The sequence below is a fragment of the Maylandia zebra genome, linkage group LG3 (assembly GCF_041146795.1).
Source record: "Maylandia zebra isolate NMK-2024a linkage group LG3, Mzebra_GT3a, whole genome shotgun sequence".
In the NCBI taxonomy this organism is placed as follows: domain Eukaryota; kingdom Metazoa; phylum Chordata; class Actinopteri; order Cichliformes; family Cichlidae; genus Maylandia; species Maylandia zebra.
The window spans coordinates 45,234,590-45,247,805 of record NC_135169.1 but is presented as its reverse complement, the minus strand read 5'-3'; the positions used below and the strand labels follow the sequence as shown (position 1 = coordinate 45,247,805).

General features: G+C 44.3%; 1 protein-coding gene across 1 annotated transcript in view; it reads left to right on the top strand.

The window, feature by feature from the left end:
- The window catches only part of efnb3b (ephrin-B3b), a 91,932-nt gene that overhangs the window by 30,440 nt on the left and 48,276 nt on the right, over nt 1–13,216 (top strand). The window contains exon 2 of the mRNA XM_004572195.6: nt 11,226–11,515. Within this exon, the coding sequence (XP_004572252.1) occupies nt 11,226–11,515 (290 nt within the window). The remainder of the gene's footprint in view (nt 1–11,225; nt 11,516–13,216) is intronic.

Sequence of the window (13,216 nt, the reverse complement as noted above, 5' to 3'; positions counted from 1 at the left end):
TGCAGCTACAAGTTTCAACTTAATGCGATACGCTCGTCTGCTGCATTGTAGCGTATGGGATGGTATTGAGCGCAGCAGGAGCACAGCAGCATGGGAGATGAAGGGTGTGTGTGTGTGTTTATGAGGGAGACAAACATAGCGAGCACCTCTGTGTGTGTGTACGTGCTCTTTGCAAATGCCAAGGCATCCAGCGTGCCGCCATCCTGTGTCTCTGTGGTTATCCGGGTTGTGATATGTACTGGATGTGACACCGACGCTGCAGCATTCTGGACCGCCTCCGGACAGCAGAACGAGTGTGTATGAGTGTGCGCGCGTGTGTGTAAGAGATGACAAGGACGGAGTTACCTTCAAAGTCCCACGATGCCAGCTAACTATTCAAACAAGGCTCTGCATCTCTACCTGCCCACTGCCACCTCCCGCCTCCCTCTGCCTCTCTTTTCTCTCCCCTGCAAGCCTCCTCGGTGCTGCTTTACCTTTCCCTTCACCACCTCTTCTCCTCTCGTCCCCTCCCGTTTCGCCCTCCCTCCCCCTCTTGCCATATGGAACGCATTACAAGCGTTGTCGTTTCTCACCACCGACATTCCTGAGGGCTTTCCACCACTCACTGACTTTACATCAACCTTGTGCTCCTCTTTCCTTGTTCACGCTGTTGTTCATAGTCAGCTTATCTTTTGTCATTTCTCTCCTCGTTTTCTTTTTAACCTTTCAATATCCAGTTCCCCTCTTTTATTTCCCTACGTGTAGGTAACATGTATGTGATTTTTCACTTCTGGGCCAAGAAAACATTCACTGTGCCCTGGTGTTGACACATCTTTTGAATTTTACAGATTTACACATGTTTAAGTTAAAACCTGCCCTTTTGGCTCTGTTTTGGCCTCCTCCAATTCCTAAAGGAATTGCTAGATCACCGTGTCAATGCATTCTCAGCAGGGCATCAAATACTGGCCTTCTGTCATGCGCACCTCTCACACTGGTGGCTCGATGTGGCAGTGTTTAACGGTATGCTTTTCAGGAGTGATGAAGTCAAGTTGGATTAATTTTGATTTGCTGATGAAGCTCATTTGGACTCACAAGGCTTAGGCACTTAAAATCTTCCGTCTGGCGGGAGAATCCTTTCAAAAGTTGCATTCAAAGGCTCAGACTGTGCGGCGAAGGCCCCAGAGGTGAGCGCAGACAGGAGATCCGTGAGCGAGGTTGTTTTGCTGGAGAGTGGGCAGGCAGGAAAACCAGATTGGACAGCAAGAGTCTGAGCTGCTGGCTGGCATGCGTAGGGAATCTGGAGCAGAACAAGAATCGAGGTTAGCAACTTGGAAAACATATTTAGAGAGAAAGCAAGTTTCACCAGAGAGCCTGAACAACATCACCGGCTATAAAGGCTGTTGGAGCGGTCTGTAGGAGAGTGGGCGCGAGAGCTGGTCCTCATGTACTGCAGGTAAGTGATGATAGGATCGATGCGCCGGCTTACAGAGGAGTGGAAATCACAGGGTAGCCACACCTGTAGGAAGGCACCATAGAGATTAACAACAAAAGTACTTGCTTATAAAAGGATGCTTACCCATATAATTTTTAATTTGGTGCAAAGAAGTCGTTTACAAGCGTTTTCGTGTGACAAGTTGGTTCCCTGTTGCCGTCAACACATTGCATCACAGCCCCGACCTTTAAGCGTACCTTCTTTGAGGCGCACTTTGACAGCACTGCCGTATTTGATGCCCACGTTCAATCGTTGGTTTGATCTACAGAAAGCAGCCTCTTGCAATGGCTGAAAATGACTAACAAAAAGCATCCTCATTGGTGCTTCTTTGTACGACACTTAGAGCTCAAAGACGCCATATTTTTCCAGTGTTTCTCATGTTTCTTTTGTAAAATATATTCCCAAATCAAACTCTGTCAGACGTGTTTGCTATCTTTGGAAACTTTGCGACGTCCACTAGAATTAAAGAAAGAAATGCGTTATTTTGCCGACGTGATTTACTGCCCAGCATAAATCTCCGGCCACCCTGTGGGACGCTGCGAGACGAAGACGATGAGCTCGTTTTACAATGTTGAAATTACTCCCCGCTATGTATGTGATATATACCGCTAAAGATAAAACACAAGTTCTTGGAAGGAAAGCGAGCTTGGGAGATTCATTCTCCCTCTTCTACCCCTGCCTCCCCCCCTACTCCCCCGTCAAACTCACATCCATTTCACCATTTCATCCATAATAGAAATGTTCAGAGGTATCTGGGCCATGCCTTCTAGAGAGACTCAAACTCTCATCAATTTACATTATAGCTCTCTCTTCTCCCCCTCTGTCTCTTCCGAACCCTTCTCTGTCTCCCTCCACCTCGTACAAATGCGTCTCTATCTCTCTCCAGCTCTATACACACAGTCAAAGACCACTTTCTGCAGCTCTTCTCCAGGGTATATGGTTCTTTAATGAAGACAGTAATAATGATTATGGATATTTTAAAACCGTCTGTCTGCCCCGCGCACTGATGGGAGCAGAAACTGCAGTGTCTGCGTGCAAAAGGTCCTGTCAGATGATGCAGAATTTGGAACAGCTAAATCATAATCATCAGCCATTATTTCCTAGCAACAGCTTAAGATGACAAATAATGTGTCAAAAGTTCAGGAATTCAATGATTTCCTTTACTCGAGAAGCTACAGCCACAGGTTTTTTTTTCTTTAATATAAACGTGTCAGGCTGATGTTTGTGTCTGTGTGAAAACTGCAAGCACGGTATTAATATATTATAAGATGACTCTGCACACGGGTGCCGCTGAAGATGATAATAGCAATTTTTTGAAGCTAGGCCTCGAGTTCAACCTGCAAAACGGTTTTCAGACATGCTCTGAAAAGCCCCCTTTTTAGTTGCAGAAGTGATCAAAGATGAGGTCAAGATAAAAGAGCACAACACGAGTAACATTTAAAAGCTCCTGAATCATTTATCGCACGCCTATCAGACGGAGCGGCGGGCAAAAGGGATGTAGGTGAGACGTGAAGAGGACAACAGGTCAAGTGGACGAAGGCGCGGCTCCCGCGAACAAGTATAAAAGAAAGATTGGGCCGAATTCATGTTCCATATACTCCTGACCATGTGTTTTACGTTATGTGTTGTTGGTGTTTCTGGGGTTCTGATTGCTGCAGCAGAAGAGTGGAAAATGATAGCTGATCCTTCTCTGTGTGGGTTCTCTGCAGAGCAGGAAAAAGAAGAAGAAAAAATCGCTTCACCGTAGCAAGTGATTTAATCCAGCATTGAGGCTTGAAATAATATTTTCCCTAAAGTGGGTAATGCAGTCTGTCAGCGGAGTGAGATAATTTTGCATTTCCAAATCTTTTAAATCATTTTATTCATACCTGAGGAGTAATTATTTATTCTTTCAAGACTTTAATGCTTGTTTGATAGAAAATTCATTAAAGTGCACTGGAAGAAAATTAATTATGGTGCAGGATCCACCGCGCGAAGCTCCGTGTGTTTTCATCAGGTTTAAAGATTCCATGAAGGCTCGAGTGACATGTTCAAAATGGACGTTTGTGTGTGTGTGTGTGTGTGTGTGTGTGTGTGTGTGTGTGTGTGTGTGTGTGTGTGTGTGTGTTTGCTCATTGTGGCACACTTTAGAAAGCACCTCTCCAGCAAATGAGACCCAGCGGATTTACTTTAGACAGCTACTAGATGGCCTGCAGGTGTTGCAGCAGCTCAGTGGGCCTGTCTACGTGCGCGCTCGTCCTGTAGAGTGTGTATTCCTCCCGTAGCCGATCGGTTTGCTACTCTTTAGTGTGCGTGCCCCCCCGCCGTGCGTTTGACAGCGTGTGTACATTAATGGTGGGTTTGGGTGCAGGGAGGGGGCTGCACTGAGGGCCCCTGTGTGTGTGATTACACTGTGTATACCATGAGATTAGCGCAGACAGCTTTATGCGCAGGGGCCGCCATAAATCTCCCCCCCTCTCCAACTCTCGAACGCCACAGAACCCAATACCGCCGTCGTTTATTATTCTCTAATAGATCGGTCCTTTGCTGTCTCTCCTTGGCTTCCCGCTCACACCAGGTTGTGGTTAGCTCAAGGACAAAACCGCCTCAGAGGACGGTAGGAGGTTAAAGTTTAGAAGAGTTTCGAGTAAATCCTCCAGACTGATTTCATTTTGGTTTGTTTTGTGTTCTCCGCCAACTCCAGTGTCCGCTCCCATTTCTTTTCTTCTCCTTCTTTTTTTTTTCCGCCCTAGCCTTTTATTTTTCCACATTTGTTGCAGTTGCAATCTGTCCAACTCCCTTGCTTTCTCTTTGTCCTTATGTGTTTACTCTGATGCTTTATCACTTGGAATCCCACCTCTCTCTTTTGTCTCTCGCCTTATTTTTTTCTGTTTTTTTTCCAGCATCCATTCTGATTTTTTTCCCCTCTCGTGGACTCGGCGCTCACACTCCTATGCCCTTCCAACATCCCCCAAACCTCACCTCCCGTAGCATATTCCTCAAGTTCACACAGACATACATTTCAAACACGCCCCATCCCTTGTCCTCCCCCTCTTCCGACTGCACCTGTGTGCCCGGCTTTGGTCTGGACACGGCTCAGGTTGCCTCTGTGGAATCTGGGAAATGTTCGAGCTGTCCGATATGCCACCTAGAGCAGGTAGATAGACGGAGGCGGGGAGGACGCTCAAAAGTCCTTTTTGGTTGATTTTAAACCATCTCCTCTCGGTTTAAAATGTAAAAGAAACCAAGTGGCTACTGCATTATAATAGTGGTAGAGAGTGGGACAGGGAGGAGCGGGAGAATGGGAAGCAGGAGGTGTGAGAGGTCGGAGGAGTTGGGAGGGAGGGGTCAGGGAGACTGACACTTGAGTCTTCTCAGCTCGACTCGGGAGTCGTGGCAGGGTGACGCTTGGGTTGAGAAAATGATGTTTCTGCCCTCATAAAAGAGCTCCAAAGAAGAAAAGATTGTAATGCTCACATCCCCCTCCTCCCTCCCCTCCTCTCCATCTCTTCTACTCACGGCCTTCTCCTTTCTCCTCCCCCACCCCCCTCAGTGTCACCTCTGGCCCCCTCCAACCTCCCACGCCATGTTTCAAAGTGTGGCCACATGAATGGCTCTATTGTTAATGGCCGAGAGAAAGGGGAAGGAGAGAGACTGGACGGCAAAAGAGATGAGAGCGAGCGAGAGAGGATTTAAAAAAATAGAAGCAGACACTGAGAGAGAGAGAGTCTCTGTCAGAGCGTAATGTGGCAAAGAAGAAAAGAGTAAAGGGAAAACGTAATGTTGCTCAGGGCTGTCTCTGAATGGGATGATTTATTTAGATGTGGTCACAGATGAACTCTATAAAGTTGTTTATAAGTTCACCTCACTTCACTTTTCCCACTCCGGCTCTCCATCCTCCCCTCTTGTGCGTGCTTCCCTTTTTTTTCCTCTGGAAGTTTAACAGCCTTGTGGCACCTCTGAGATTCTGAGGGCTCTAAAAATTAAATGGCGCTTTCTGGCTAGACTTTTTTTTTTTTTTCAAAGGCGGATTTAAACATATCCACCTTATAAAAAACGAGTTTAAGTGATGTTTGAATGCAGCCCAGGACACTGAAGGCCTCACACGGAGGGCATGGAAAGCATGCCTCTGAGATAAATACACAGCATTTTTCCCCTTACCGCATGATTAGATTGGGACAAGGTCTCCCTAACTCCATCCTGTTTATACTGCACATAGACACTATCATTCACTCACAAACGCAGGGTTAACCCGGGTTAACTCGGCAAATCTGACACCCTGAGCATGGAGCCTATCAGAAAATTGAGTTCTGTTGCAGGAATAGGCTGGAATTCACCATCACTCTCCATCTTTCTGCCCTCCTTTCCTCCACCCTTTCTATTTTCCCCCATTTGTTTTGGCCTCCTCTTCCACGTTATATTTTAGGACCTTGTTCTCATCCTCTGTGGGCTGCTTGTGGCCGTGTTTCCTTTCTGCTTGTTCTCCACGTCTCTTTGTTGTCGCTACATACCTTGCCTAACGTGTTCGATTTTTTTTTTGATTTTTTTTGTCCACACTCCTTCCTCTCTCTCGTTCACTTCACTGATTTCTCCGTCTTTCTTCCTGCCGTTCTTTTAAAGCACCGCACCTGCCCAGTGGCATTTTACCTCTAAGAGCATTCTGTGTGTGTCTGTGTGCGTTTTCTCAGCCACTCTGCAATGCAGCTCAGCTCTGACTCAGGGTACCATCAGATAGCACTCAAAGAATGCGTCACGTAGGAAGCTAAAGGTGCTTGTTGCTGTTAAGGTGTGTTCATGTGTGTGCTAGTGTTCATGTTTAGGAAAAAATAAACCCAAGTGTGTCTGTGTGTGTTTGGATGTGGGTGGATGTGCTTGGGCAAACCTTTTGTGTTGAGCAGAAGGGCATTTGTATGGGTTTGTGTATGTGTTGAATAGATTTTTCTGATTAGGCTGTGCTACACAAGCCTCAGGAACTAACACCATGTTTATAGTTCTTGCTCTATAAATGGCATGAGTACATGTGCTCACCAGTCTGAAGCCGACAGGAAGGTGAAATAAATGTGTGCGTGTATGCGTTGAGTGAAGCTGAGTGCCTGCCTCTCCTGTCTAAGTATTGCCTGATAACCCCGAGTGACCTGGGTAATGAGAAGTGGAACAGTGGCTTCCCAGCAGGCCTCTGGGCCCGCCTCAGCTAAAGCTCCTCCGCCGCTCAGCCTGCATTATGAAGCTTCCCTCCAGTGTACGCCCGCTAGCCAAACACACCGACAGACAGAAGAGCTTACATCTCAATTTTTAGAAAGTCTAAGGCTGTTTAGATCACATTGCTAAGAGGTAGCTGTAGCCTGCCAGCTTGCATCGTGTGATTGTGAAAGAAAAAACATACAACCAAATAAAAGAAATCCTTATCTATTGGAAAGTATAATAATTTGCATGTACACCCATGTTTTTTTTACTCTGTTAGATAGCTGCGTGTCATGAATTTTATCAGAACAACTCGTTGCTCAAAACAGCCAGCAGAACTGTGTAACATGCTTTATCTTTTCTTCACTATCTTTGTTTAGCTTTGCTAACATCACAATGTTATCTGTTGGTCATACTTACTTGACAACTACAGTAAAACACTCTTCAATTACAGCTAACAGTGTTAGCATGCTAAAATGCTAACGTCAAATGGTAAAAACATTAAACATTAGCATACCGATGCAAACATTGTGTAGTGGTCTCACTTCTGGAAGCTAGTTTTAGCGTCCATTTTTAAAAGTGATTTTTAAATTCATTATCTCCATTGACTGTTTCTTATATCCTTATAAAAATACTGATATAAATTGTATAAACGCCCTGAAACAAGCTAACTAGCTACAAGGTGAATCATGACGATAATAAGATGTGACTGAAGTTTAATGTTGAAGGAACTACTTATCCCATAATGCATTACACATCCTAGATTGCACAGCAAATGGCTTCTATGTATGTATGTATGTATGTATCTAGAATTTAATCAATTTTTGTATTTTTGCATGATAATAATCGTTTGTCCCTGACTGCATTCCCCACTCTTGTGGTTTCTGAAGTTTGGCGCTAACTCAGTTACCTGACATTTGCAGGTTTAAGCACTTTTTGTTAGTACTACAGACATTCACCAATCAGAGATGTTTCAGTTTGGGATTGTTTGCAGAGTCGTTTGTTGAAGTGTTTCTCTTTAGACAAAGTTTGATATCATACAGGGTTGTGGTTTCTAAAGAAGTGCATGTCAGCATTTCTTGGTGCCAGAGCTCGTAGTAAGTCTTCTTTGCATGGTGCAGCATTATGGCTCATAATCAAAACCCTTATGGAAAACATAAATGGGATTTTTCAGCAGGTAGTGTCCAATGTGGAGACCAGATAATCTTATTTTACTAAAGCTAAGAAAACTCAGATTAGCGACAGTAGTTGTTTACTTTCAGGGTTCCTGAAAAAGTATCAGGAAAGCCACCGCTTTACTTGTTTTGTCTCAACAGAAATCGTTAGGCCATCTGAGCCTTGGTGTAGCCTCGGAAATATGTAGCTCTAACAACACTTCAACCAAATTGCGTGAGATGCGTAGACTTGAGCGTTTTTTGGAGCTTAACCCACAATTGACACTAAAAATCATTATACTTTCTCTATAGTCTTTACTGCGACTGGATTTCATTAGTATGACTTTAGCGAGCCCACATATGCAGAACAACAGGCAGTATTAATTTGCTGGGATACTCATTTAATCCCTACAACTGAGCTAATAAGAAACATATTGTAAGTGGAAAAAAAAAGTCATGCTAGATAATTTTATTACCATAAGTCAAATAGTTTTCAGTCCTACCTAATATCATTATGGACTGGTATGATCTCTTTGTTGTCTTTTAAAGGAGGCTATGAAAGGAAAATCCTTGATAAGCAAACAATTTATGCGTTAGTGAAAAGTGTGAACAATATTTTTTTTTAATTAACAAACGAAACTGTCACTTGATGTTTATGTGAGAGCAGCAGTATGTAGCCTGTCTCCCTTTGACAGAGCAGTTATGTAACATGCTTCATTGTCTTTGTGTGCTTTGTGATCCTGTATTGTTTATTTTTAATACTCAAACGGTTGTCTGACAGCAGAACAGAGAGAATAATTAAGCAGGTTTTAGTGCTGTGACTCCCCAGTGTTCGTGTGGATTTGTTGGAAACAGAAAACAGCGTTTGAGTCAGAGGTAACAGAAAATGGGCTCTTTAACATTACAGGCATTTGCTTCCTCCCACATCCACATCAAAGTGTCACGTAAGATTCTCTGAGAATGCTAACAGTAGAATAAATCCAGCAACCCCCCACCCCATTTGAACTTTTACTACTATAAACACTTTCCTTCTTCCTGTCAGTGGTGACATTTATTTTAACCTGAGGTAGATGGTGCATAGTTCTGTTTTCCCACTGTTAGCCAGTCATGCTAGCATGGTGCGTTAAAGTCATCGCAGGCCTCGGGGCGAGTAGCTAAGTTGATAATTCATAGTATTTGGCCTTATCAGCAAGAGATGGCCCTGTGCTGTGAGGGGGGGATGACACAGACTTAGTCATTTGTTAATTTTATGCCCCTGTGACTGCTGCGTTTCATGTTGTCTGCTCCGCAGAGACCTCTGGAAACTGTGAAGTCACAGTGAGCCCACCAGCCTTCAAACTGCAGCAGCTCTTTTCATGTAGGCTGAATTAATTTCAATTTTCGTATAAAAATCTTTCCTCAAATTCTACTCAGCGTTTACCCAGAAAAACTATTTAACTAAATTAAACACATAGCTGCACACAGAAAGCCACAAAAATGTCATGCTAGTGATAATCAACCTCACCCAGTTCTACTTTGGTGGAATTTAGTCAGCCTGCTGGATTAGAATCACATCAGGCTGAAGGTTTTCCATAGATGACAGGTGTCAACTCATCAGACGAAGCGGCACGCCGTTCATACCAAAGCAGTTGAGGGAGTGATACAGAAACAGCTAATTAGCAAACTAATTAACTGTACATACCTGAGAACTGGCTTTGGCAGCTTTGTTGATCTACAGTGAAAGTTGTCTGCCTGGTTCTTCCTCAGTGGACGTGAAGTTCTCACTTCAAGAGCTGCGGAAAAACGAGAGAAAAATGAAGTCGGGGAGAAAATGTGCATTGCAGATGAAGAGGAAAAAAAATCTCAATGTTTTGCTACAATTTTGATAGTAACATTATGTTAGTACTACATTTTTCCTGCGTAGTTTCACATGGCGTGCACAGAGTGAAAAGTCTTCCTGTACACATGCTCTCTCTTACATGAATAATTAAGTAATTCAGTTCTTGAAATATTTTACTCGTACTTTGTCACAGATAAATAACAGCAATAAAGCCATCTGTCTCTGCAGTGAGTTGTACATCCTGTGGATAAACTCTGTAGTCTCTGTTCTGCTCTGCAGAATCTGTGACCTTAAGGTAGTGGCGCATAAACTCTCTGCCTGCTGCAAGTTCTGGTTAAAAAGACCTTCGTCTACCTACTATTGCCAGCTGCAGTATTATTCAATTCAGTTTTATTTATATAGCACCAAATCACAGCAGCAAATGCCTCAAGTTGCTTTATATTGTAAGGTAAATACCCTAAAATAATTAGGAAATAAACCCCAACAATAAGGCGACCCTCTAAGAGCAAGCACTTGGTGAAATGGGAAGGAAAAACTCCCTTTTAACAGGAAGGAAGCTCCAGCAGAAGCAGGGGGTGGGAGGGCAGCCATCTGCTGGGACTGGCTGGGTGACGGGAGGAAGACAGGACAAAAACACACTGTGGAAGAGAGCCAGAGATTAATAATAACTAATGATTAAATGCAGAGTGGTGTGTAAGCACAAAGTGAGTGGAGAATAAACACTCAGTGCATCATGGGAATCCTCAGCAGCCTAGGCCTATGACAGCATAACTAAGGGACCGATGGAGAAAACATGAGATCATCTGTAGGCAGCCATTAATATACCTGATCAGTACATGCTAATTTTTGTGACAAAGGTAGCAAGAATAATTAGCTAAAGGAACAACAGGCCCTCTCTGAGGAAGTATAAAAGAATATAAAATTTATCATATAATGCTTAAAATAGAGCCACATATAAATAATTTCATGCTACAAATGATAAAAAAAAAAAGCACAAGTCCTGTTAAAAAGATGTGTAAGAATCAAGGACATGTTTCTTTTCTCTGTCACAGCTGTCCCATTCAAGTAGATGAGATAACTTTGGCCAAAATAGGTATTTTTTTTAAGCGAAAAAGCTTCCTTTTGAATACTTCTGATTATTTTAATATCTGCTTAATCTCAAAGGCACCAGATTTTGATTAGTTACAAATATCTGTGAACTCACGGGGATTCGTTTACAAAAGAAAATGAGTGGTTTTCTAACAGCTGAATCCTTTTTGGCTTCAGCGGTGGTTATTTTCCCCGCGTGAATCATCAATTTGTGGTTATATTTCCTGCGTTTTTCTCCACCACCTTATGGGGTCAGCGGGGGATTGCGTGAGCTTGTGTAGTAAAAATTTATTTGTGCAGTTGACTGCACAGCAGTTCCTCTGCAAAGGCACCTGTTCCCTGTGAAGGACACAAAAACCAGGATAGGAGAAGGAGAAACGGTAGCGCTAAAGGACCCATCTGTTGCTCATTCAGCAGCAAGGACAGGTGGCTCTGAACTGTTTATAAAGACTTTAATTAATGATTCTCTGCCTTTCTCTCCCTCCGTTGCCTCCTTTCTGTTTTTTTTTATCTTCGTCTCTCCTTCCTTTAGATTCAGAGACGACAAGGGCTACGTTCTGTACCCTCAGATTGGGGACCGGCTGGACCTCATCTGCCCTCCTTTGGACACCGCCAGGTCCACGCCGGAGTACGAGTTCTACAAGCTCTACCTCGTGTCGACGCGGGAGCAGGCGGACCGCTGCGAAGTGATGGGACCCCCCAACATCGTGCTCACTTGCGACGAGCCCACCCGCGAACGCCGCTTCACCATCAAGTTCCAGGAGTTCTCGCCCAACCTCTGGGGCCACGAGTTCAAGAGCATGCAAGACTACTACATCATCGGTGAGTGGAGGACCCTGACCAAACGCTGGGTCGATGTGTGTATGTGCGCTTACGGGCGTGTTTGTTGAGCCTTATTTGCAGTGTGCGGTTGGTGTCGGTTGGAGGGCGGGGGGTTGTTATGATTGCATGGTTGATTTCTGATTGTGCCTGAGTGTGTTTGTTTATTTCAGAGATGATAGCGCTGATTGGGCGGGTGTGTTTACAATAATTAGGTTTGAGAATTGCGTGTGATCCAGCCCACAGGCGGAGATACAGTACAGGACATACACTGCACTAAAAAACAAGAAACACAACAAAACAAAACATTCATGACATTTGAGGGTTTTTTTCCCCCAAATGAAGTAAGATGTAGATTTTTTCACTAACTATTTACTCACCTAAAGTTTCACCTCTGTGGGATTACCACGCTTCAAATGCAATCTGTGTTTTCTTGTCTCTTCTTGCAGTATCTCTAGATGTGCTGCATGTGTGGGATTTTGTGTTTAGCGGTTAGATTCGTATCGAGATGCTGTCGGTCGTTGCGAAGCCCTCTTTGTCCCACAGCGCCGGGCTCGGGCCTGTTTATTGTTACTGCCAGCCTTAGACGGTGACCACAGATGGTGAGGCGCAGTTTGTTTTGGTTTGTTCAAAAGGCTTGTTTGGAGTTTAGCCGTGCGGATGACCCGATGAGGTCACCGAGGCGAGCGAGGCCAGGTGTCTGTATCGGACGGAACGATCGGCGGGTAAAGTTTGCGTCAACTGAAACATGTGGGTTGTTTTTAAATGCGGACCTGGGGCCAACTGGAGCAATGCACGCAACACATAGGGATCACACTCAAGTGCATGTATACACACACGCCCACGAGTTTCTAGTACAAACACAGGCGCTGTAAAAACACCTCGGGAGTGAGACAGCGAGCAGGATAGACAAAGAAAGAGAGAGCGAGAGACCCTGATTCCCATAGCTCCCCTCCCACGCACCTGCGAGGTCTATTCACTCAGGTGTGCAAATGCTCTTTTCATTTCTTTTCGTCTGCCGGTGGAAAATAAAAACCTAAAAACGACAGAAAGAGGAGAGCTAGGAGGAGGAGGAAGCTGGGACAGAGCTAGAAAGGCAGACAGACAGAGAGAGAGAGAGAGAGTACAGAAGAGACAAAGAGAATGTAAGATTTTTCCAAGTCTGTGAAGTCCCTCGTGCCTTTTGGTGTTCCATATTTGTTCACCTGTTTCAGGTGTGCTCGGTTTTTTACTATCAGTCCACAAAAGTGGCGTGTTTGTGAAGAGAGGCGAGGCTCTGGGCACATTTCTCCTTTACCCTGCGTCGATATCAGCTCACAAGTGTCTCTCTCTGATTAGATGTGAGTGAGCGAGATAGCGTGTCGTGGTGCAGTAAACCGTCGTGTACTGTATGTACTGTAGGGACGTGTGTATTGGCGTATGTGCGCCCAGAATCTCGCCCTAATAAGTAGGGAGGAAAATGAATGCAAGCCTCACTTCCTGGTAGATGAATTAGTAACGGACTCAATATTGAGAGGACCCGAGCAGCCATCGAGTATCACAGGAATGTTGTCCTGTGGTTTCAGTAATCCGGTTTTGAAGCCTTGAGTTTGGTATTCCGACTCGCAGCATCTTTGTTTTTGTAGCTACAAGCGACCATATTTGTATAAGAAGGCGCATGCTAAGTTATTAGCTAACCTTAGAAAGCTTTAATAGGAAAAACAC